General features: G+C 41.2%; 1 protein-coding gene across 7 annotated transcripts in view; it reads left to right on the top strand.

The window, feature by feature from the left end:
* Nucleotides 1-24,687, top strand: part of MYRIP (myosin VIIA and Rab interacting protein) — a 144,889-nt gene that overhangs the window by 111,672 nt on the left and 8,530 nt on the right. For 6 of the 7 annotated variants that reach the window (XM_080975782.1, XM_080975781.1, XM_080975783.1 and 3 more), the window contains exons 9-13: nt 6,519-6,696; nt 9,379-10,025; nt 14,111-14,344; nt 16,530-16,592; nt 23,808-24,002. In XM_080975782.1, the coding sequence (XP_080831908.1) occupies nt 6,519-6,696; nt 9,379-10,025; nt 14,111-14,344; nt 16,530-16,592; nt 23,808-24,002 (1,317 nt within the window). The remainder of the gene's footprint in view (nt 1-6,518; nt 6,697-9,378; nt 10,026-14,110; nt 14,345-16,529; nt 16,593-23,807; nt 24,003-24,687) is intronic. The other variant, XM_080975786.1, reaches the window with a different exon arrangement.

Here is a 24,687-nt window from a genome sequence, read left to right as displayed (position 1 = left end):
GTTCATTTACATTAATGGCTATTTTAGTGCCATTGACTATGGAACAGAAACAAATATTCACAGCAAAGCCTGAATTCACAATGTGCATGCTGTGCATTCAGATGTGAATATTTGTAAATAGAAAGTAATATTTCAGTTATATATGCACATTTTAAAAGCATGATTAGTTTCAGCCTTGCTTGGTTTCCATGGAATTAGAATTTTAACCGATGAGATTAAAAGTGGATAAAATGCGGCAAATATGTTGCTTTTAAAATGTATGAAAATAAAATGTTTGTGCCACGTCGAGCTCCTTGGAGGAAACTTGTGATATAAATGCAATATTTTAGTACAGCATTCCAGGCTATTAATTTTTTATCTGATCTATTTACACTAATGCTAAACATTGCTTCCACAGAGTTTATAGATATAGAAAAAGTTAAAAAAAAAAAAAAGAGTATTTTCTAGAAAGGAGTGCTAAACTGCTGCCTGGGAAATTGTTCTTCAGATCTCTTCTCTTTAGTGGAGTCTTCTTTTATAACATTTTCTGTGTCAGAATAGAATGTATTTTGAAATACTTGAAATCAATGTCATTTGGGCTGCAAAGACATAGATCATGAAGAAATGGAATGTATCGTCAGCCTCATCCATGCAATGTGCATTTCATCATTGCCCCAACTCATTCTTTTATTAACAGGGAGATTAATGTGTCTGGGGGTGGTGCTAGTCTCTCCTAAACCACTGAGCCTCTTGGGCTTGCCAATCGGAAGGTCGGCGGTTCGAGTCCCCACAACGGAGTGAGCTCCCATTGCTCGGTCCCCGCTCCTGCCAACCTAGCAGTTCGAAAGCACACCAGTGCAAGTAGATAAATAGGTACCACTGCGGTGGGGAGGTAACTGCTGTTTCTGTGCACTCTGGCACTCGCCATGATCCTCCATGTAGCAGTAGCGGTTTAGTCATGCTGGTCACATGACCTGGAAGGCTGTCTGTGGACAAATGCCGGCTCCCTCGGCCTGAAAGCGAGATGAGTGCTGCATAGTCACCTTTGGCTGGACTTAACTGTCCAGGGGTCCTTTACCTTTTTACCTAGTCTATCCTGCTTTCCTCATAGAAAAAGTGATGCTTACATGCTGCTGGATCCAGACTAAGTTGAGTTTAAGTCTCATCACAATCAAATATTTGAAGTCCAGTGTATTTCAGTGGAAGCTAAGTTGAACTAACAGTCTGTGCCAAAGTGTTTACTCGAGGCTAGGAGGGTTCTACATTCTTGCATTTAAGAGGAATTGCTCATGTTTAACAGTAAAACAGGAAACATATTGCTAAATTTTACCAAAAGAAAAGTATTGATAATAATACATTAGATGTGCATAACGAATTTCGCTCTAATAGCATCATGTTATGCATGTGCCACTTTGTTTCTTGCAGTAATTATATGCATTTGGAGTATCTTGTACCTGTTTAATGAGCTAAAAATATATTGCCTGATTGCCTTGTTGGAAGTCAGATTGAAGTACTGCGATGAGAAATATTTCTTGCAGAGTTAGCTAAAGTGATATCCTCAATATTTATTATCATTATTATTAAAGATGTTGTTAGACTGCAGCTGCCATCAGCTCCTGCCAGCTTTTAGGTACAATGATTCATATTAAAATATGTTACAAGTGCCTGGAAGTATCCTTCAACTTTCATTTTCAGTACCCATAATTTTTGCAGTCATTTGGACCTAGGCTAGTCCTTCTCTGTCTGAAGCCCTCAGTTCTCCTTAGGGGGTAGTGGTGCTATTGATGATTCTCTAATGGAGCTGTGTCATGGCCCAGGAGAAAGTTCCAGCCACTTCTCAGTCACTAGAGCACGAGACTCTTAGTCTCAGGGTCGTGGGTTTGAGCCTCCTGTTGGGCAAAAGAGTCCTACATTGCAGGAGATTGGGCTGAATGACCCTTAGGTTCCCTTCCAAGGCTCTGATTCTATGTACTAATGTACTGATTAATTTTCAGGAGGACTGAATGCAAGATTGGAGAAATGAGAATGAGAGCAAAACCAGAATAGATATTCCATTCCTAAAAGGTAAAGGCAAAGGGACCTCTGACCGTTAGGTCCAGTCGTGGCCAACTCTGGGGTTGCGGCGCTCATCTCGCTTTATTGGCCGACGGAGCCGGCATTTGTCCACAGACAGCTTCGGGGTCATGACTAAGCTGCTTCTGCCGAACCAGAGCAGCACATGGAAACGCCGTTTACCTTCCCGCCAGAGCGGTACCTGTTTATCTACTTGCACTTTGACGTGCTTTCAAACTACTAGGTTGGCAGGAGCAGGAGCAGGGACTGAGCAAAGGGAGCTCACTCGGTCGCAGGGATTCGAACCACCGGCATTCCAATTGGCAAGCCCTAGGCTCTGTGGTTTAACCCACAGCGCCAGCCGCGTCTCATTCCATTCCTAGCAGTAGTCGAATGCACAAATGGTTGCCTAATAATGTTTGTCTACTTGTTTCACCTTATTTCTGTCCAGCAATACTCAAAATATTTTTACTTTCTTTTTCTTTTTTGTCTTGGGCAGGTCCACTGTGACATGGCTGGCTAGATTATAAATAGCTTGCATGGCTGGGTGGTGGGGAGAGTAATTTATTTGCTTCTGCTGCCACCTGCTGAGATAGCTTTTCACTGCAATGAACACTGAAATAAATGAATTGAGAGGAAATTGTTTGCAGAGTAGTTTGTGAGTAGATAATACTTTAGTTTCCTTACAAATTTAGAAAATATTTCCTGCAGATATATAAGTAATCTACTTCCTGACTTTTAAAAAATATGTTCAATTGTAATTCTGCCAAGAATAGCAGTACTGCAGATATAGCAGTAGTTCTCTTTATCGGCTGAAACAGACAAACCAACTGCATCTTACAGTTTGTTATATAAACTATAAAGAGGCTGTGGTTTAGACTGATCTTCAGATAATCTGTTTTTGCTAGATCTTTATTGCACTATGTAGACTTTTATTTGCTTGAAACAATTTTCAAACAACAGGCAAGTAGAACAGGCAAGGAATGTGCCCCTCCCCTCTAGCAGCCCCCCATCACCCCCTTAAAGTCTGTTCCGAAAGGTTGAGAAATAACATGGCAGATCGTGCAGGAAGCTTGTTGGGAGGGGTTGAATTGGCAAAAATAGCCTCCCTCCCCATTCCACCTATGGGAGTCTCCACTAGTTCGTAGAGTCTTTGGCCAGCAGAGGGACACCACTGGATAAAATCCATGATATATACTCAAAACTTGTCAAAAATGAAGCAGGCACACTGGAACCTTAAAATAAATGCTTAATTGTTTCCCCCTGCTGCCAGCTGACAGAGGCCTAATTTTACCATTAGCTTTTCAGCACCAGCCATCCTAATACCTTACGTTTTCAAGCTTAAAAGTTGCCTGTGGGTTACGTGTTCTGTGAGGGCACAGAGAAATGCACCTGTAAGGCTACTTGCACTGAAAATCCCTGGCGGGTTTAGCTGGCTCAAGTTGCAACCTTCTCTGGAGGGCTGCAGAATGAGGTGCGGTGGAGATAATGTTAACTGGCATTTCCTAAATGCAGCATTTAATTGCTCAAGAGCAGCTTCAATTGGCCTGCGCTTTACATTAGGTCACCTCGAGGCAATTTGCTCATGATTGTGTGGCCTCTGGCTATCCAGTGTGTCAGAACTAATAGAAATGTATCTCGGTTACCCTCCAACAATCGTTAACCTCCGTTTCTTTCAAGTTCACCTACTGTCACTATTCACCAACTGCATTTCTGCAGATGTCTTGTAGCTGCCCCAAGCAATCAGGTATCTTTGCAGGGGCCATAGCCACTGGGGTGTGTGTGTGTGGTGTCATTGGAGAATCAGTCTCTCCCAATATTACCCTATGCTTCTTTCCAAAGTGTTCAATTTTAATTAAACAGTGTCTCTGTTCTTTTGGGATGCGGGTGGCGCTGTGGGTTAAACCACAGAGCCTAGGACTTGCTGATCAGAAGGTCGGCTGTTCGAATCCCTGCGACGGGGTGAGCTCCCATTGCTCGGTCCCCGCTCCTGCCAACCTAGCAGTTCGAAAGCACGTCAAAGTGCAAGTAGATAAATAGGTACCACTCCGGTGGGAAGGTAAACGGCGTTTCCGTGTGCTGCTCTGGTTCGCCAGAAGCGGCTTAGTCATGCTGGCCACATGACCCGGAAGGTGTATGCCGGCTCCCTTGGCCAATAAAGCGAGATGAGCGCCGCGACCCCAGAGTCGGTCACGACTGGACCTAATGGTCAGGGGTCTCTTTACCTTTTACCTGTTCTTTTACAGAGGCAGAGGCATTGTTAACGGGAAATGTTATTCAGTAGCTCAGCAAGAACTAACTTCAATGTCAAATGTAACTTTATGCTATCAAAATTGATTAACTTTATTACAGTGCTTTATTGGGTTTAGATATTATATTTATTACTGGTTGTTTTGTTGTTGTTGACTTAACCAAAGCCCACCATTGCCACTACCACCAAAATGTAGCTTCATCACTTTCCCCGCCTTTTTTCACAAACTTATCCTGTGTGTATCTGAAGAAGTGTGCTTGCACACGAAAGCTCATACCAAGAACTAACTTAGTTGGTCTTAAAGGTGCTACTGGAAGAATTTTTTTTAATTTATCCTGTGATCCTGTGCGTGGTTACTCAGAAGTAATTGTCACTAAGCTCATCGAAACTTACTCCCAGCTGTGCACATATAAAATTTCAGGCATACTTATGGGATACGTTTGACCTACCACAAAATGTTGCAGTGGAGGGGTTCGCCCTCTTCAGAGTTCTAGCCACTCCAGTCCATTATACACCTCTTCCTGTCCCATAAGTCGTCTGATACAGTAAGCCTGCAACATACACAGGGGTTAAGTTTCAGGGATCATGCTTAAAGCCAAAATTGTGTATGGTCAAAACCCACTTGGTTCAGTGGCCGGTGGGAGTGGCAACAGCATTCTCCCACCCCCCAAGATAAAATTTGCGTAGGTTCCTCAATGAGCAAACCACCCATTGAATGAGAGCTTCAGATAGTCTTCTGGGCAGAATGAAAGTAATTAGCAGTTAACTGCCTCACATTAAATGATTGTCTGAGTAAGACTTCGAAATAACCGAACCCCCTGCGCTGACAGCAAAAGAGCACTCTCAGAAGTCAAATGTTGTAGCTAAATGCCTACCTTTTAAGAGGTCTGAATGCCTCAAGCTGTAAAGCCTCCCTAGCAAATTCAGCCCTTTCTCCTCCTATTTTCTTCCTACGGTATATTGAACATGATTGATTGCTTTCCTTTATGTCTACTGCTTTCTCACTTACTAGTGCTTGCACCAGTGATTCTGACTTTTAACAATTTCAATTACCCTGTGGGTTATCAGAATAAAACACAATCTGATTATCTAGCCTAAACCCCCAAGCAAAACTGACATCAGCAGTGAGAAATAGCCTTACAAGGGCTTTTTGAGGATGCAATCAGCACCATCTCATCTAAATCTCTCCAGGAACATGGAGTAAATGGAATTGTGGAGAGATTGTGGCGGGGTGGGGAGCGATGTGGGTTGATTTGGCAGGAAAATAATATTCAACTGCTTCTGACAATTTCTTTGCATTCAAATGCTGACATAATCATTTTGAGCATGGCAAATATAATTGCTTTCCTTTCAGTTTTGTATAGCTTCCTTCTTTCTTTTAGAACTTTTACCTACCACAGGGGGGGAGAGTGCTCTTGTGCTGAAATCCAGACCCTACAATTGTCCCTAGGGACAGTTTCAGATTTATAGAACCCATCCCAGTTTCTGATTTGATCCCAGAATGTCCCACTTTTCCTTAGGACGTCCCTATTTTCATCGGGAAAATGTTGGAGGGTATGGAGTTATGTGACCCCCCTCCCCCAAGCCATGGAGATAAGTAACTCTACAACTTTTCGAAGACATCTGAAGGCAGCCCCATATACAGAATTTTTTTTAATACTTAATGTTTTATTATGTTTTAATATGTGTTGAAAGATTTCCAGAGTGGCTGGGGCAACCCAGTCAGATGGATGGGGTATAAATAATAATATAGTTGTTGTTGTTATGGAATAGGAAGTCTCAATTTTATTCACTTTATGGGGATGAAAGGGAAGATAGGAAAAGGTTGTGTATGCTGATTATGATCAGAATGAACAACTACTTCATTAGAAAATACTGAAATAGAAAGCAGCAACACAGAGGCCATGTCAAGGGGAGGGATGTCTTCTATGTGTTTGGAAAAGCATAAAGCAGTACAGTCCTGAAATAAGTTTAGTTATCTTGTTGGTTTGTTTTCTGTTAATTATGTACTATTCCATATATAATGACATGACTTTAGTAATTAACTCACATGCATTTTTGAAAAGGAATTAGCAATGGAAGGATTAAAGCATTTACCTCTTGATATGGAAGTAACAAAATTCTGTTCTCTTTCCCTTCAGTGATTTGCAGTGCTGCTCTTGCAAGTAACTAACATTTAACATCTCCATAGCTGGCTTCTGCTAAATATATCGTTCTCCATATTTCCCCCTAACAGCGGTCTCAGTCTGCATTCTCTCTGACCAACGAAGACGCATCACGCAGAGACAGGGACCGTGCATCTTCTGTGCCCGAATCTCTCTGGAGACAACCCAAAGGCCCGAGTGGAAAGCAGAAAGAGGACAAGCTTTCTGCATTGCCCAGCTGGAAGAGTGCGGACCAACTAAACGAACCAAGTAAAGGACTGTGATGCCTGTATAACATTTCTGTGTTCTGTGTGAAAGTAGCTACTTCTCCCTAAGGTTTTAGGCTGAAACCAAGAAGAAGAACTTCTTAAAGGGGTACAATAAAGGAACAGTCACCCACAAATTGACTGAATGGGCTGTTGCTCTTGAAACTTCTGCTCATAATAACCACCTATCTTTGTTTAGGAAGAAAAAATATAGTAATTTGGCTAAAGATTCTGACTCACTGGCCTATTTCACACGACACAGGAAGCCAAACTTGGCATAGCAAAGACTGTGCAAATATGCAACCACGTGCCAAGGCAAAACCTTAGCTTGGTGTAACAGTAAAAAGAGCTGTAAAAGATGGCCGTGAGCTTTTCTCTGGGAACCTGCACATTTACAAAGCCTTACCAAGGTGTAGCTTGGCCTACCATGTTATATGAACCAATTTTGGACAATCAGAACCTGTAGCCTATATAAGAAGAGGTGTCTGACCTCTTGCCGTAGATGCAAACATATGATTCTAACAAAAAAATCAACAGTAAAATTACATTTCTAAGTACAAAATATATCACAAATCAGTGGATCAGCTTTATACATAAACATAGATGGATCACCCCTCAGCAAAAGACTGAGTGAAGAGATCAGTTTTAAATGCTAATATTATAGGCGCCTGCCTTATGTTTTACACACTTAGCTCCTTATCCAGCTAAGGATAAATCCATGAAAGGCAGTTTCCAAGCATGCATGACCCTGGCTGAATCAGGACAGCTGTAGCTAATGATAGTTTTTCTTAACTGGCTACCTAATGCACTGGTGACAGAAGCCACCAGGCAGAAACCCAAGAAGGTAATTTGTGCACACATTTTGTGTGAGGTCACTTGAATAAGCACTGGCAGATGATGCTTATGTGAACTTCACAAGTGAAGCACTGAATACTTCAAAAGATTCAGTCTTGGGAAAGACCTTGACCTCTTTAGCACGAAGGAATTATCTCCCAAGGCGTTTCACAGTGTCTTTGACATAAGCAGCAATTTGCAAGCATAAATAGGCTGTGGTAATTTAAATAAGAACCTGACAGTTCTGCTTATTCACATTTTGTGCTTTCCCTGCTTTTAGCCCTGTTTTGCTCCATCCGTCCCACAATCATTGCCGCTACTATATTGTAGATTTTATCTATTAATAATATATGTTGTGCTGAACAGATAGTGCTGCAAGTGAAATTATCTCAAGTTTCAGGAACTTATTTATGGTCATTAAACTACTGGGAACCCATGCTTTCACCTAACAAAACATAAAATCGCTACATTTAGCTGAATATGCACATAATAAGGCTATTTAAGGCTTGGACAGATAAAGCTTCTAGCTTTAGTATTTTCAAGGCCATCTAATCTGTCCACTTTGAAAGTCATTTATGGCAATGTGAAACTGCAGCCCAGATGGTTGGTTCTTATAAAGTGACATTATACAATAGATTTTTTTATTATTATTTTTTAATATATTTATTAATTTTATTAAGTACAAATTAGAAAAAATACAAATATTTAAAAAAAAAAAAGAAAATACAAAAGAGAAAGAAAATGCATGTAACCAAGGGAAAATTAGAAAACATTTTACCTCTTCTCATATTTACAGTTATTTACACCTCTATAAAACAATGTTCACAATAAAGAAGAAATGAAAGATAAAATATAAGAGAAAAGAACAAAAAGAAAATAAAGGAATAGAAGGGAAAAAAATCAAGAATAAGAATTTTAAAAGTAGATACGTATTCACTATACATAGCCATTTCCAATCTTTATTTATATTCAATTATGTAATTTCACCTTGTCCTTCTCTATCTTAATTAAAATGTTTTTTTAAAAAAAGACTTCCACCATTTGCCTCACGCGTTTTTAGTAGTCCAGATTTTCATACAGTTTGCTAGAAAGTTTATGTATATTCGGCGTGTTGCTTATTGTACAATGATCTAGCAATGGTCCTCCATGCCTGAAATTAATTTTCTGCACACATAATGCAAATCAGGGGTGCATCCTTTTATGAACTGGCACCTTGCATAGAGTCAGCACTGTCAGCAGGAACAGCTGGGCAAGAAGAAGTGTGAGTGCCAATCACACACATTTGTGATACTTCAAGCACACATTCCGGGAAGCCTTTTTTAAATCACAGATCCCAGCACATGTGCAGTGCTTATATGCACTAAAATGTTTGCTGTCAGCACTAATATAACTTTAAAACTTCAATATGCCACTAACTATATTGATAGATGGGATTTGATCTGCTTATGTCCCTTGCCCTCTAAACCAGGCACCCCCAAACTCGGCCCTCCATATGTTTTGGGACTACAATTCCCATCATCCCTGACCACTGGTCCTGTTAGCTAGGGGTGATGGGAGTTGTAGTTCCAAAACATCTGGAGGGCCGTGTTTGGGGGTGCCTGCTCTAATAAATTTCTAACAAATTCAGATGCATTGGGTCAAATCCTGATTGGTCCACTCCTCATTACCTTATCATGAAACCTTGGATTCAAGCCTCTTGCAAGCGTCTATTATTCCCACCCAAGACCTGTGACATGAAATACTGTGCAAATCTTTTCTTGTGGTGACACAGCAGACCCAGGTATGGTAGAACGCTTTAGGGTAAGGCAACACAATAATGATGGAATTGTATCTTCCTCTTGTGTTTCCTTAGCTTTCCCCCCTGTCTTGGAAAGCACAGATGGAAACTGGGTGGCCCTGCAAAACGTCAACTTGCCTCGCCCGCGAATGCTTGCCAAACCAAAGAGCCAAGTGTTCAAAGCCTTGGAGAGTGAATCCAGCGTTGTATCTGCTTATGATGAGATGGGCTCTGATAGCGAAGACGACTATGACTGGAACGTGGCTTTGAACAAGCTGCGACAGAGACCCAAGCAGCTGTCAAATTATGCTGGCTCTCAGTGCAATGCTGAATGGGAGTGTGGCAATGAACTGTACCAGCCTGTGGCCTCCCCATCATCTGGGCTGTTTACCAACGCGGAGGCAGTGTACTCTGATTCTGAAACATCCTCAGTCAGTTCTTCAAGGGAGGCTAGGGAGCCTAGCTGTCTTCCTTGGATACAGAGGAGAACTTGTAACAGTAAACCCAGAGAGGAAAAAGCACAATTCCAGGAGGAACTAGATGTGAACTTTAACCCACAAGCTACCAGTTTAGACTATTCAGATAGCAGTGAAAGCGAAGAAGCCTATCATGACTTGGAAAAGAGGTCCAGGAGGTGGAAAAAAGGCAAGACTCCATCAGAGGATTTATGCAAAGGCAAAAATCGCACAAAATCGCACATGAAGAAATTGAGCACAAGTCAGGTAATTAGGCTTCAATTAATGCAATGTATTGCCTGCAAGCATCAAATCTATCTCTGTTGTTCAGAGACACAAGAACACAATTTTAATTCTCATTGCTCAGGTTTTATGTCATGGTCAGGATTGTGCCAAAGACAATTGCAGTAAATAAACTAAGTTAACCGGGTACTTTTCCGTACAGGAGGGTTTGTAACCACATGATACATAAATTTCAAGGATGGCCTCCCTAGTAATGAGTACAGTATTTGTAGTCATGCTACATACAATGAATACCATATTTGCAGCCATGCTGCATAACAATGTCCATTTTGGCTTGCATACTTACAGTGATTCTGGCCTTCATTCTCATTCCCAAAATGGCACTCATAGGCTGTGGAAACTACTCTGAAAACAGGATGCCCCCCTGGTTTTGGTAACCTTGATCACAAAGAAGTGACCCATGTTGTCATATGTAACTGACTATGTGGCATATTGTAAAATTCAATGGCTTGGAGAGTGGGAATGTGGGGGTGGGTTTGGATGGCACTGCTTTTTGTTTGGTGAATGGCCAAGCTGATATGCCAATCTTGATATGATTTTCAATGTGTCTTTGTACTTAGCACTCAGGTTTTGTTTAAGGCAGACAGCATGAACTGTGTGTGTTTGTGGGTGACACTTATCAGAATAGCAGCTAATAGGAGGGGGATTCAACCCTTTTGCCCCCTGCTGTGGTCCTGGGGAAAATCCCTGAATCTGGTATTAGCGGCCCTACCTGCAGTGATCCTGATAATTTTCAGCCACTCCCACTGATGAAATGTGGAATTTAAAAACCTGCCTGTAATAGAAATATAGGGGTTGCTCGTGCGTAAGTTGCCGCCACTCCTGGCTATGTTGCCTTGTTAAACCTTTTCTGTCTGGACAGCCCTTCACTTCGTGGCTGCCTCAGTCGTTAGCAGAATCCGTCAGTGGGCGTTTCTTAAACCTTTTCCAGCATAAAAACTGTTTGACCCCAAGTCTCCTCCTACTCTCCCTGCGCGGAAGTCTTCTGCGCAGGGAGGGTATGGGTAGCGGAGGACCCGTGCTCTCCCCGCTGGTCTCCGGTGAGGAGTCCTGGAGCCCCCTCGCCGATTCCCCCATCTGCCCCCCTTTATCCCTGGTGTTACGCTGATTTCCTTCCCCAGCTGATGAGCTGCCTCTCTCCCTGCTGGGCCCTTCTCCAGCATCGCTTGAGAGCCTTGCCTCCGCCTCTGGCTCTGATGTCAGTTCCCTGACACTGCCCTTTAAATTCAATGGCACGTTTAGTTCGGCCCTTTGTAGCCCCTTGAGGCTAAAAGAGGCAGAGGGGATAGCATTACCCATAGAGCCATCATTGAGTGTTTGGCTGGGGGTAAGAACAAGGCTGCTTTAAGTTATTTAAATGTATACTAATTTAAAATAGTCTGCTGCTAACAGTGGAGCAGGGCCAACATATTCCAATGAGCCACCCAGCCACAGGCAAGCATAGTATGGAAAACTGATGTTATTAATACTTCACAGTATTACACCCATTCTGCATTATTATTTTTTACTACAAAGCAAAGTTTCGGTCCATTCTACTATTATTCATAAAAGGCTTGTTATGTTTAAAGAGAGAGAGGAGGGAGCGGGCACACATATTTTAATAATGCTTTTCCTTAGTAAGTAACAATATTGAGCTAATGGCCTCATCAGTTATTTTACACGTTAGCCTATTAGCAAGATTGCTACAATTAGGACACTCAATTTTTTTATTCCCCGGCTTCCACTAGATGGTGCTTTTAGCTAGTATACTGCGGGGAAATCAAATTTTAAACTGCAAGCCAATTCAGAGCTTTTTTCACTTTGTGCTTAGGATGTTGTTATGCTCAAGGCTAAGAGAGCTGCTGGCATCTCTTGCCCTATTGTTATCACATACAGGATGGTTGTTGCAGCGTCTAACAAGCAAGAGCCATTTAGTAAATCAAATGTACATTTTGTCAAAGTTCAGATCACATTTCAAGAGGTAGTTTTTTAAGAAAAAAATTAAACTTTTCATGTGACGATAACTTTAGCTGGTCCAGCTGGGAACAGGTCTATCTTTTCACTTACTAGATTTAAATGAAAGAGAGTGAAATTAGATGATGTAGTTTTGAAAAGTTTTATATGTAGATAAAAACATCACATTAATAGTCATAGGTACCATGAACGGATGCCATTATTGGGTGACTTGATTCTGTCTTGGGGTTTTCCTTTGTGCTCTTCACTACTCAGATCACAACTTTTTATTTCTCTGACTTGTTATTTTTCCTATGAAAGTGCAACTCAGAAGGACTTGAAGCCATGCATGTGGGCTAAATTTTGTGGGATTTCCTTCCACTTGAGGTCAGATAGCCCCTCTCCCTATTGAACTTACTTCCAGTGTTTGCTGAAGATTTTTTTATTCCAACAGGCGTTTTAATTTAATTCTGATTTTATAGTTTCAACTCATTTTTAGTCTTATTGCATTGGGTCTCCCATACACTGCTTAGAGATGGCTGTGATTAAGCAGCATGCAATTTTAAAGAAATAATTAATTAGATATATTCCCTTTGGGCAGTCAAAGAGAATAGATTGCTTTTAATGTTCATATCCCTTCAAACTCTACAATTCTATGATTCTAAGAAATGCACCATTCTATCTCTGGAGGAAAGAAGTTCACAGTTTTACAAAGACAAAAATTGTTTGGGGTGTGTGTGTGTGTGTGTGTGTGTGTGCGTGTGAAAGAGTTTTCTGAAAGAACAGAATATTCAAAACAGCACTGACACGGACAGGTGACATTCCTTGCACTGATGTCAAAAGATGCTATATAAAAAGCATTTCTGACACTAGCACAGCTGCAGTCCACAGGACAATACTTTCCTTTTTCAGAGTAATTTGATTTAGTGCTTGAGCAGAGATTCCCTAGCAGTCTGAACAAACCATGTCTTACCTCTGTCTGCAGTTAACTTGTTGAAAGCTGCTTTAAATTGTGTGTGTGTGTGTAATATCACAATAAGGAAATGTTTCCCATCCTAAGCCCTGGATGTATCCAACAGATTACTCACTGTACAAAATGCATTACACATATCTCAGAGGAGTATACAACATATACACAAATAAAACAATAATGTTCCTGTTCTGTCATGAAAAAATTGATATGTAAGATATCACATCAAGCTGAAAAGCTGTGGTGCAAGATCAAACATGAAGCTGGGGTTTGTTTTATTTATTTTAGAGAATGGATTTGTAGTGAGCACATGCTGTTCAGAAATGAAAACCTATTTCTCCATACAGTGGTACCTTGGTTCTCAAACTTAATCCGTTCCAGAAGTCTGTTCCAAAACCAAAGCATTCCAAAACCAAGGCTTGCTTTCCCATAGAAAGTAATGCAAAATGGATTGATCCATTCCAGATTTTAAAAACAACCCCCTAAAACAGCCATTTAACATGAATTTTACTATCTAACGAGACCATTGATCCATAAAATGAAAGCAATAATCAATGTACTGTACTATAAAATAAATAAGACAGTATTGTAGATGATAAAAATTACAATTATTTTTTTTCCTTACCTGCACTAATGATAGTCAGCCTTTATCCATTTCTGCAGTCACACAATCAATCAATCAATCAATCAATCAGCTAAACTGGATTCCACACAGTCACAAAAACAAATGAACCAAAAAAGCCTCAAAAACAAAAACACAAAATAAATAGCAAAAACAAAAGCGCCAAACTTAATCCATTCCGGAAGACCATTTGACTTCCAAAATGTTCGAAAACCAAGGCACAGCTTCTGATTGGCGCAGGTGCCCCGGAAACAATAGCCGACAGCCGCATCCGAAGTTTGGCTTCCGAAAAACGTTCGAAAACAGGAACACTTACTTTTCAATGTTTGGCAACCAAGGCGTTTGAGAACCAAGGTACCACTATATGTACTTACGTTGTTGTCATCAGAGTGATACGCTTATAGATCTCCTGTGGTATAAACAGCTTTTTTGAACAGCTTTTGTATATATATAACTTTGATTGTCTTCTCTTTGAGATGCTTTTTCTTTGTCCCTCTTTTTTTTAATTAAAAAAATATATTTAAGGCATCTGATGATTTATCAGAAACTGACATAAGCAGTGAAGACCATCAGACCAAGGCAGACCCTATGGAAGAAAAGCTGAAGTCAAGGTTATATGAACTGGCTGCAAAAATGAGTGACAATAGGGAAACCTCTTCAGAGGAACAGGTGTCAGAGCCAAGAACAGAATCTGAGAACCAGAAATCGTGCTTATCTTCAGAAGACAGTGGCAAATGCATTCAGGAGGAGCTAAAGAAGGTAGGTAGTGCCTGGTGGTTGAACGGTTTACAAACACGGGTGAATCTGCTACTGGGGCAGGAGACACGCTGTGTGTGCCTAGAAGCAGCGGTTGCCACAAGTACAAGTTGTGATTTGCCAGCATCCACATCCTAGCCAATGTAAATGCAGTCACCATGTGGCTGGTGGCATTACATTGTTAAGTCTCCACCTCATTTCCTTGTAGCTGCTATGAGTTTCCTTTTTCAGAGTAATTTGATTTAGTGCTTGAGCAGAGATTCCCTAGCAGTCTGAACAAACCATGTCTTACCTCTGTCTGACTGGGTGAGTGACTGCCAGTGTTTTGGGTGACGTCCCCATTTGATGGCAACATTATTCTTCAACTCAAGAAGGCGATTGGGAACATTTGTGTTCAGATTTGTGCTCTTTGTTCATTCTTTTGGATAGAAGCCTTTCTCAAAGATTTGTTTTTAATAGATAGATAGATAGATAGATAGATAGATAGATAGATAAAAACAAATATATTTCTGGTTCATTTTCAATGATCTGGGCAGTACAGTGCTTCAAAGGTATATACAAAAGCACAAGAATCAAATAAGACATAGAACTCCCATTGGTAACATAGATATATTTTAAGTGGTAAATGGTGGTGGTTTTAGAAGTGGTTCATACAGTTAGATGACAGGAGTAAACTCTATGATCTGTAGAAGTTCAAGCTTTGATGAATCATTTGCTGTGATTAAGCAAACAGCATTCAATTGGCTATTAAAGTTTAGTCACTAATTAGTTACCAAGACTGATGACAAGTAACAACTCTGGAACAGATGACTCATAAAGTTCCTGTCATCGTGCAGTGCACACAGATAGATCTGTTTCCTCTTTCCTGCTCCAGAGTTTATGAAACATGAAAATTCTGTTTTTATTCCTGGCTTGTTTGCAAAACTAGCACATGGTTTGCCTTTCAGGTTGGAACGACTGTGGCTTTAAGATACTAATGCTAATCATTTAATTTTTATTATTATTAAAATGTGTAACCCACCTTGCTAGGCAAAATACCAACTCAATGTGACTTTAAATATCTATCTGTCATCTATCAGATAGATAGATCTATCTATCTATCAGATAGATCTATCTATCTATCAGATAGATATCTATCTATCTGTCTGTCTGTCTATCATCTATCGATCTATCTATAATCAAACAAAAAACCAGCAATCAACAGAGGTGAAACGGAAAAGCAAAACCAATGATTTATTTTTTCTCTCAAAAATGCTTGCGAAAATAATAAGATTGTTAGTGCCTGCTTAAAAGTGATCAATGAGGCACCAACCAAACCACTCCGGGGAGGTTGTTTCATAAACTGGGTGCTACAGTGGAAAATCCAGTTACCTCACTCAGCAACTGAAATTCTGACACGTGACAAAAAGGGTCTTAATGACACTCAGACAACTGAAGCAAGCAGTGCTCATTTGAAATTGTGATCTTTTAGGCCTAGTTGTGCTGCAACTCTGCTTAACCTTGAGCTTGTTTATTTGAAAAACCATTTTGGTGTGATGTTGTGATGGAAAGTACTTCACTTTATAAAATTTGATTAACTACAAAGTATCCAAGTTAGGTGTTTCATCCTCGCCATGAATGAGCTTTTGCCTATTACATTTTACGCTTAAGAGAGAAAGTCCTCTTTTGCTGTAGAAACTTCAAAGAACTGCCTTCATAGATAGTGGTTTTTTAATCCAACATAGTCTAGTGATAAATTGTTCAGCTGGTTGAGAGCATTTCATCCACTATAAAAGTTGATTTGCTGTGTTAATGAGTGAACAAGTATTTCAAACAACAGCAGGGGAACCCTTTAAATGATCTTCCATTTTAATTACTTTTATTACTGTAATGGGGCAGCAAGTGACAATGTGAGGGGGGAGGGTAACAAGCAGATGGAGAAGACCCAAAAAACTACTCTACTTCCTGCCCACGATATACCTGCAACTGTGTGGGATAGCTCCATGGTGGAACAGCTCCCATTTCCCCAAACCATGTGCAGCTGAGGGCAGGATAGTAAGCTTTAATGGTAGGTTCAAACTAGTACACATTTTTAAAATCTTTTTATTCTGTCTTCCCTTCACTCCATAGCTCTTGCCCAGTGAATTGTGTCTATCACTATCTAATTTCTCTCTCCTCTTCTTTTCTAAACTGCTTTCCAACTACCTAGGAAAAACAAAAGGCTTTTGATCTCCATCTTAAACTCCAGTTTTTAACCTCAGCACTTCAGCAGGTGAGACTAGACGATTTTATGTGTGCTAGTGAGCTTCATCTGAAATAATCGCTCTTCCATGCATTTACTCGTATTCTGAGGTTTGCAGGCTTTGGATATGATAAAAAGCAATTCTAATAATGCATTTCTAAGTTGCTTCTTAACTGTTCTGCTCACCATTCAGATAAAACCTGTTGTAGCAAAAGAAAACAATAACAAAGGAGTCAAACTTTTGCTTTGTATGCTGCTGATAGTCAACCTGTTCATTTTTCCTAATCATAAAACATGAGCCAGACTTCTGGGCTTGAGGGCAGTCAGGGTCCTGTGTGAGTGTCTTGGGGCGATTGGTGGATGGATGGTGGCTAACAGATTGAGGTTGAATCCTGACAAGACAGAAGTACTGTTTGGCGGGGAGGGACAGGGTATGTGTGGGTGTGGGGGACTCCCTGGTCCTGAATGGGGTAACCTTGCCCCTGAAAGACCAGATGCACACCCTGGGAGTTATTTTGGACTCATAGCTGTCCATGGAGGCACAAGTCAATTCTGTGCCCAGGGCAGCTGTCTATCAGCTCCATCTGGTACGCAGGCTGTGACCCTACCTGCCCACAGACTGTCTCACCAGAGTGGTGCATGCCCTAGTTATCTCCCGCTTGGACTACTGCAATGCACTCCACGTGGGGCTACAACTAATCCAGAATGTGGCAGCTAGACTGGTGACTGAGAGTGGCTGCTGGGACCATATAACACCGGTCTTGAAAGACCTACACTGGCTCCCAGTATGTTTCTGAGCACAGTTCAAAGTGTTGGTGCTGACCTTTAAAGCCCTAAATGGCCTCGGCCCAGTACACCTGAAGGAGCGTCTCCACCCCCAGTGCTCAGCCCAGACACTGAGGTCCTCCCTTTGAGGGTCTTCTGCTGGTTCCCTCACTGCAAGAAGTGAAGTTACAGGGAACCAAACAGAGAGCCTTCTCAGCAGTGGCGCCCTCCCTGTGGAACGCCCTCCCTTTAGACGTCAAGGAGATAAAGAATTACACAACTTTTAGAAGACATCTGAAGGCAGCCCTGTATCGGGAGGTTTTTAATGCTTGATGTTTTATGTTTTTAGATATGCTGTAAGCCACCCAGAGTGGCTGGGGAAGCCCAGCCAGGTGGGTGGGGTATAAATAATAGAATTACTATTACTATTATTCTCCCCCTTCCCAAATATACTGGAATACCATCTTGTCCTTTGCTTTCAGCTAAATGGCTTAGGTCAGCCTGACTTCTGACCTAAGACAGTGACAGTGACAATGTTGGACTCTTCTGGGGGCAGCTTATTCTTGCTCCTACATAGTAAAAATAATATATATATATTTGGCTGGAGAAGAGAAGTGTGACTCCAATTTTAATTTGGAAAAAGTGTGCCTTGCAATCAGAAATTTGGAGAAAACTGCTTAGAACACACAATAATATAGATGTAGGAGGTTGCTTTATCCAAGGGCAGACTATTTGGGGTTCCCTAAAGCCTGTTGATACCTCCCTGTTGTGTTTCGATGGTACAATTTTGGCAGTATAAGCAGTGCTATTTTTCTAGAAAATGCCTCCTTAAACACCTCCTTTGTTCTCTTTGAATGGCAATGGCGCCCACCTGAGAGGCGCCAGAACAGGGTTCCAGTGAGTTCCGGCTGAAAAAATGCCCCAGAGTATTGGAATCAGCACTCAGAAAGTTTACTATTAGTTCTAAGAAACTAGTTGGCACAGCCATTTTTTACTGTGAGACTTAAAAGGAATGCAAATTGAAGGAATGAAAGAGAGTCAAAGGCATGGTATGAAGTACATTTCAGTTCTCCCCCTCAATATTTTTGTGAAGTCTGAAGTGAATTGCGTAACTCCAACAATGATGAATCAATGTACAACCTGTTACCACCCCTTAGATGAAGACAACAGATATTGACTGAAGAACAGCCACACGGCTGTGAGCATGATAAAGCACCTCAATAATGGAGCTTGTAATGTGTGCATGGTGATTTAAGGATGTGGTCAATACTGCCAAGAACCATTAGCGATGGAAAAGATTTTTATGCACTCATTCTGTGTGCCTCATGTTGATTTGACGTTTCCTCAGAGATAGCGTAAGTCACTGCATAAATCACCGTTGAATTCAGAGTCCAAGGTTCCTACTATCTCACTCAGCTATGACCAAACTTTAGAAGTAATGGCCCAGTCAAAGTTAAGCACTTTTCTGTCCAGTTTATTTAAATGGGTTAAATTTAAGCGCAAGTTTATTTCTCCCATTGAAATCAATCAGACTTAAAAGTGACAGCATCACTGACAGGTGCAAATGAAACCAAAAGTCTGTCCTCAGTTTAAATTGGTTTAGGGAGGGGGGAGAGACCATCAGTTTTCGGGAGGGGAGGGTGTTGAGGCCGCCATACTGGGGTGCCCACTATATTGCCATGAGACCGTTGCTTAGCAGTGCAGTGTGTCTAGATAGGAGGCATCCTGGATGTGAGTACAAAATAGTGCACATCTGAATGCGGATGCTGCTTATTCACATTGAATTGGTTTTTCAATGAGATTCACATACAAATGCACACCCCTATCCACATTCTGATACAACTGCATCTTAATTGGAGCTCAAGAACAGCAGCCCAACTGCTTTGGCAACAAAGATCCCCTTCCACTTGTTCCCTTTTTGAGCCTCATCTAAATTAAAAAAAAAAACCTGCTTAAAAGTAGGATATTTGGAGTGGAGCATGGAAATATTCATAGAATTCAAATACCCTTTAAAATCAGGTTCCAGTGCAATAATGTATGATGGAAGTTCAATATCAGGCATGCAAATACAATATACCAGTACCACAACCACTTAAATATTGGTAACTACATAAGTGAGGAAGTTAACAAGAACTAATGTAGGTTTTTAGTACAGAAAAAAAAAGTGCTGGTTTTCCCTTAAACTACCTCTCATATTCTACTTCTGTCCCATTCTTTGCTGGATCTCCTCCTGAATTTACTGGTTGCCATTCACAAATGTTATCACCCCGTAGTTTCAATGGAACCAATTTTAAGGGATCTCAGTGTTCAAATTGGCACCATTAACCTTTCAGCTGGCAAGTAACAAGAACAGACTGGGGGAAAGGATGTATGGGAAAGATCTCAGCCTAATGCAATTTGCTACATTCCTGTATTCATGAGCAGCCTCTTTGTCATTAGTGGAATTACCAGTAGGTAGGAACAGATGAATCGGTTTCTGCCTTCCCCAGGTCAGTTTCTCAATCATAGGGCCAGTCCCTTTTAAGCATAAAAAACCCCATCATTTAAATTGTCTGTGATCAGCAAATTAGGTTAGTTCACTTCAAAATGTCTCCTCCATCCCTACTGGCAGGTCATCAACAGTCGCTGAAGGTCTCCGAGTCAAAGCTAGTTCCAGAGGGGGGAAGGCTCTAGCTCAATGGAAAAGAGAAGGTTACAGGTTTAATCCCTAACTTCTCCAGGAGGGGCTGGAAAATCCCCTGCCTGAAACCCTGGATAGCCACTGCCAGTCAATGTTGACAATACTGAGCTAAATAGACCAATGATGCAAAGACACATTCCCATGTTCCTATCTCTGCAATGACAGCCAGTTCCTAGGACGCCCTCTGCATGGGTTTTAGAAAGATACGTGCTGCCAACCAATCCCCCATCCTGCTTTCCACCATGCTTGATGCTCACAGGGTGCCACAGCTGCCACTTGGATAGGTCGCCAAGCTATTGGCTCTTCGTTCCAGCCTATCAGTGGGCGATGCCAAGAATACTCGCCTTGCCCTGGACACTGGCAACCTATGCTATGCTACTGCAGTTAAATGTTAGTAATTGCCATTTGCTTAAAGTTAATGCTGGCAGAGCTGATGCAGAAGCTTTAGCTAATATTTTGGATTTCGGTTCTCTTTAGCTCTATAACTGCAACAGCACAGCTAGATTGCCTAAATGTCTGTCACTTCCCTAATAGTTGCTCAGCTGAGAAACAGAGTAGATTTGACAGCTATCTTTGAGAATTGCCTATTGTAGGTAAGGATGAGTTTTCAGCAGTATGAAGAGTCAGATACAGTAAATGCCAGTCAAAAGGGCTTTCCCCCCCAGTACCAGTTGTCCACCTGTTTACTTGACCTTTCTTTGTACATTCTTATGACTATAAGGGAACGCCTATTCCACCTAAACATTTCAACATTATTCTGATGGTTAGACCTACTTTATTTATAGTAGGAAAATCAGAGCCAGCCTCCTGATTCAGGGTTCTTCCATTACCTCCAAAAACCCACTTTCTCCTGGTGAGTCAAATCATCCAGGTGATTGAAATTATAGACTGGGCAGTTAGAGGCTGAATATAGGCCATGATTTAAAACAGCAACTCAGAGATATGATAGCACAGAAATCTGTTTGTAAAAGTGCTACAGCTTGATGGTGGTTTGTGGTTCTTGGTTCTCATGGCCATGTGCCCAGTTATTTCTCTTATGCCCTTTATCCCTGCTTTCTGCACAGGGGGCGGGGGGAGGGGGAGAGAGAGAGAGAGTTTGTGTCACTGCTTCCAAAATAGGTCTATCAGATAGAGCTATTCTTCTGGATAACCCTCACTAATGAGTCTCTTCTAATCCACTTTAATGCAATGGATTCTTTTTACAGTAGTTCTAATACTTGCCACAACTGGTGTTCTCATGATAGGAAGCAGTAGTAATTCATGGGAAATCAAATGTAATATTGCTGGTTAAGGAATGAGAGCATCCATGTCGGTAGTTGCCATTGAAGTTTTGCCACTGACCAATGATCCATTGTGGGATGCCCGTGATAGTCATCTTTTTGCTTGAGTCGGGCACTGGTACAGTCGTACTTTGGTTTTTGAACAGCTTAGTTCACGAACAACTCGGAACTCAAACATCACAAACCCGGACGAAGTTGTTCCAGTTTGCGAACTTTGCTTCAGAAGCCGAATGTCTGGCGTGGTTTTTCTACAGTTTCTGATTGGCTGCAGGACGCTCCTGCAGCCAATCGGAAGCCGCGCCTTGGTTTCTGAACGTTTCGGAAGTCAAACGGACTTCTGGAATGCATTCTGTTTGAAAACCAAGATACGATTGTACCTATTTTTGGAAGTGTTTACACAGTCAATAAAGTAAAACCATCATCACTGCTGGTCTATGTAACAACTGGTGATATTCGGGTTGTGTGCATAAGCTCTGAATGTTTCGCATCATTTGTGACCTGTTTATAAAGGATTGCAGCAAGACATAAAGATCTAAGACTTAATAAATATTTTTCAAGTGCTGTCTGGATTATGAAGAAGGAAGAACTCTGGGCACATTTCTTTGAAGACTGGAACATTTGTCAATATGTAGATACTTTGAAGAAAATGTAATAGCTCTGGCAGCTTTTTTTTTAATAAAAAAAATAATTAATGGAATAATGGGGCATGGAAAAGAGGCCAGTGAAAGCAAAATACCTAAAACATCTACCAAGCCCTCTACAGCATTGATTTCTCCCTAAATATTATTGATTTCCTTCAAACTAATTGGCACCTGCAAGAGTAAATGGGAAACTTGGAAACATCATGAGAGGTTGAACAGCTCTTCATGATTCAAGTATCTCCCAGTCTGTGAAGACAGGAAACATTTGGCTGCTTTAATTATCACTGTTATTCTTGCCAGACAGGCCAAAGACCTGATTCTATCTAACCTGCTGCCTGAGTGTCTCTCTAATCATGATGCTTCAACCATATGTTGGAAGATCAATGTATGAAGGCATTGAAAGAGCATTTATTCGGTAAACATCTTACTGACGAACTGGCATGTGAAGAATGTGAACATACAAATCTGCCTTGCGCTGAGTCAGATCACTGGCCTATCTTGCCAGGGCTAATTACTCTGAATGGCAGGAGCTGTCCAAGGTATCGAACTGAGATCTTTTCTAGACCTGCTACATACACACCTTCTGAGATGAAACCGGAAGCCTTCTGTGTACACAGCAAATGCAGTACCACCGAATTATGTCTACTTCCCAAATAGCTAAAGTACAACACTGCTTGTTCTGTGGATAGGAAACCATAACCTGCCAGGAAAGCAATTACAGCGTGGTCAGAGCCAGCAGAGCTTCCTCTTATCTGTACCCTGTTATAGTCTGCAAATAACCAAACTTGAAGCCGACTGTCTCAGGCGGCATGACAAAACGTTTACTTATTGTTGTCCTCGACAATAAGCAAACATTCTGTCATGTCAGTTCTCTTGCAGGAGAGCCAACTTGTTCCCTGTGCAGCTCAAAATACAATGGGATCTGATTCGTTGTAAAAGAATAAACCATTCTTGAAACTATTGGTTTTTATTATTATTTACATCAGATTTTTGTTTGTGAGTGCTGAATAACATTGCCAGTACAGTGGTGCCTCGGGTTACATATGCTTCAGGTTACATACGCTTCAGGTTACAGACTCTGCTAACCCAGAAATAGTGCTTCAGGTTAAGAACTTTGCTTCAGGATGAGAACAGAAATCGTGCTTTGGCGGCGCAGCGGCAGCAGGAGGCCCCATTAGCTAAAGTGGTGCTTCAGGTTAAGAACAGTTTCAGGTTAAGTACAGACCTCCGGAATGAATTAAGTACTTAACCCGAGATACCACTGTATAAACTATGAAGCTCATGCATGAGTAGATAAGGAGAATGGCAACATGTTCAAAAGCGCATTGGAGACCACGGTCTGGATTTGGTGTTTTATACCAACTGGACTGGTGGGAGATACAGATCACTGGTGAGAGTAGATTTCACCATGGCTTTGCCAATCTCCCTGTCTATTCTTCAAACCCCAATCAACTCCAAGACTAGGGAGATGGTGGGTATGATTCAGGATAGATAGATTATTCTATTTCACTCAATTTCACATGTGTTTGATTCATAAGCCCATTATGTTTAGTCGTAATCTGCTTTAAAAAAAAAAAAAAAAAGTCCATATGGAAAAATCTCTGCAACATTCAGCTTCATTATATAGATAGAGGGTGACTTGAAAAAGCAAGAGACCCAAACAGCTTTTTGTTTAGCTAGGCAAAGTGCAGGATGAGAAATAATAATAATAATAATAATTATTATTATTATTATGGTTTACCTGTTGTAAGCAGATTACGTGGCTAAACAGGAGCTTATAAAAAAAGGAAAGCGGGAGCCTTTGTGTATTCATGAAGCAAAACAATTTCACTACATTTGCCTCTTCCTTCTAACAAGAAACTTTCCTGTTTTACAACAGAAATATTCTGCAGTGTCTCTCTGCAACATATCTACTGAGGTCCTAAAAGTCATCAATGCAACAGAGGAGCTCATAGCAGAATCTACAGGTCCTTGTGATTTTGCAGCAGATGTCTCTGACAAAGGCAAAGGAGAATTCCCCCTGGGTGCAGACCCTATCAGACTTGATGAGCAGCTCACCACACTGGAAGAAAATGTAAGAGTGGCAGAAGACTTCATGTTATATCTATCTGTGCTGTGGGTAGTCCTGCTTAGATTACTCTTGTGGGAAAAGAGAGTCGCTGGTTTTGAATTGCAATTGTGTATACAAAAAACCCAAGCAAACTAAAAGACAAAAGCCCTGTTTAGGTATTCTTAATCAGAGCAAAGCCCCCCATTCTTATTGTTATCCCTGTGAAATTTAGAATCAGGGTTCTAAAATGCATCTGGCAGCATAATAATAATAATAATATTTATTTATACCCTGCCCTCCCCAGCCAAGGCCGGGCTCAGGGCGGCTAACAAGCAATAATAAAAACAAGTTGAATGAATACAACTTAAAAACAAGATTAAAATACAACAATTAAAATATTGAAACATTAAAATATTAAAATGCAGCCTCATCACAGGAGGAGAAAGGAAAAAGAAAAAAGAAAGAGGGGGAGGGAATCAAACTGGCTCCAAGCCAAAGGCCAGGCGGAACAACTCTGTCTTACAGGCCCTGCGGAAAGAAATCAGATCCTGCAGGGCCCTGGTCTCATGAAGCAGAGCATTCCACCAGTGTTGAAAAGGCCCTGGCTCTGGTTGAAGCTAATCTAACTTCCTTAGGGCCCGGGACCACTAGGGTGTTGCTATTTGCAGCAGATGTGTCTGACAAAGGCCAAGGAGATATAAGAATGGGA

This window comes from Podarcis pityusensis, assembly GCF_964106645.2.
Source record: "Podarcis pityusensis genome assembly, chromosome: 12".
Taxonomy (NCBI): Eukaryota; Metazoa; Chordata; class Lepidosauria; order Squamata; family Lacertidae; genus Podarcis; species Podarcis pityusensis.
Note: the sequence above shows the minus strand (reverse complement) of the source record. Positions and strands in the feature narration are given on the sequence as shown.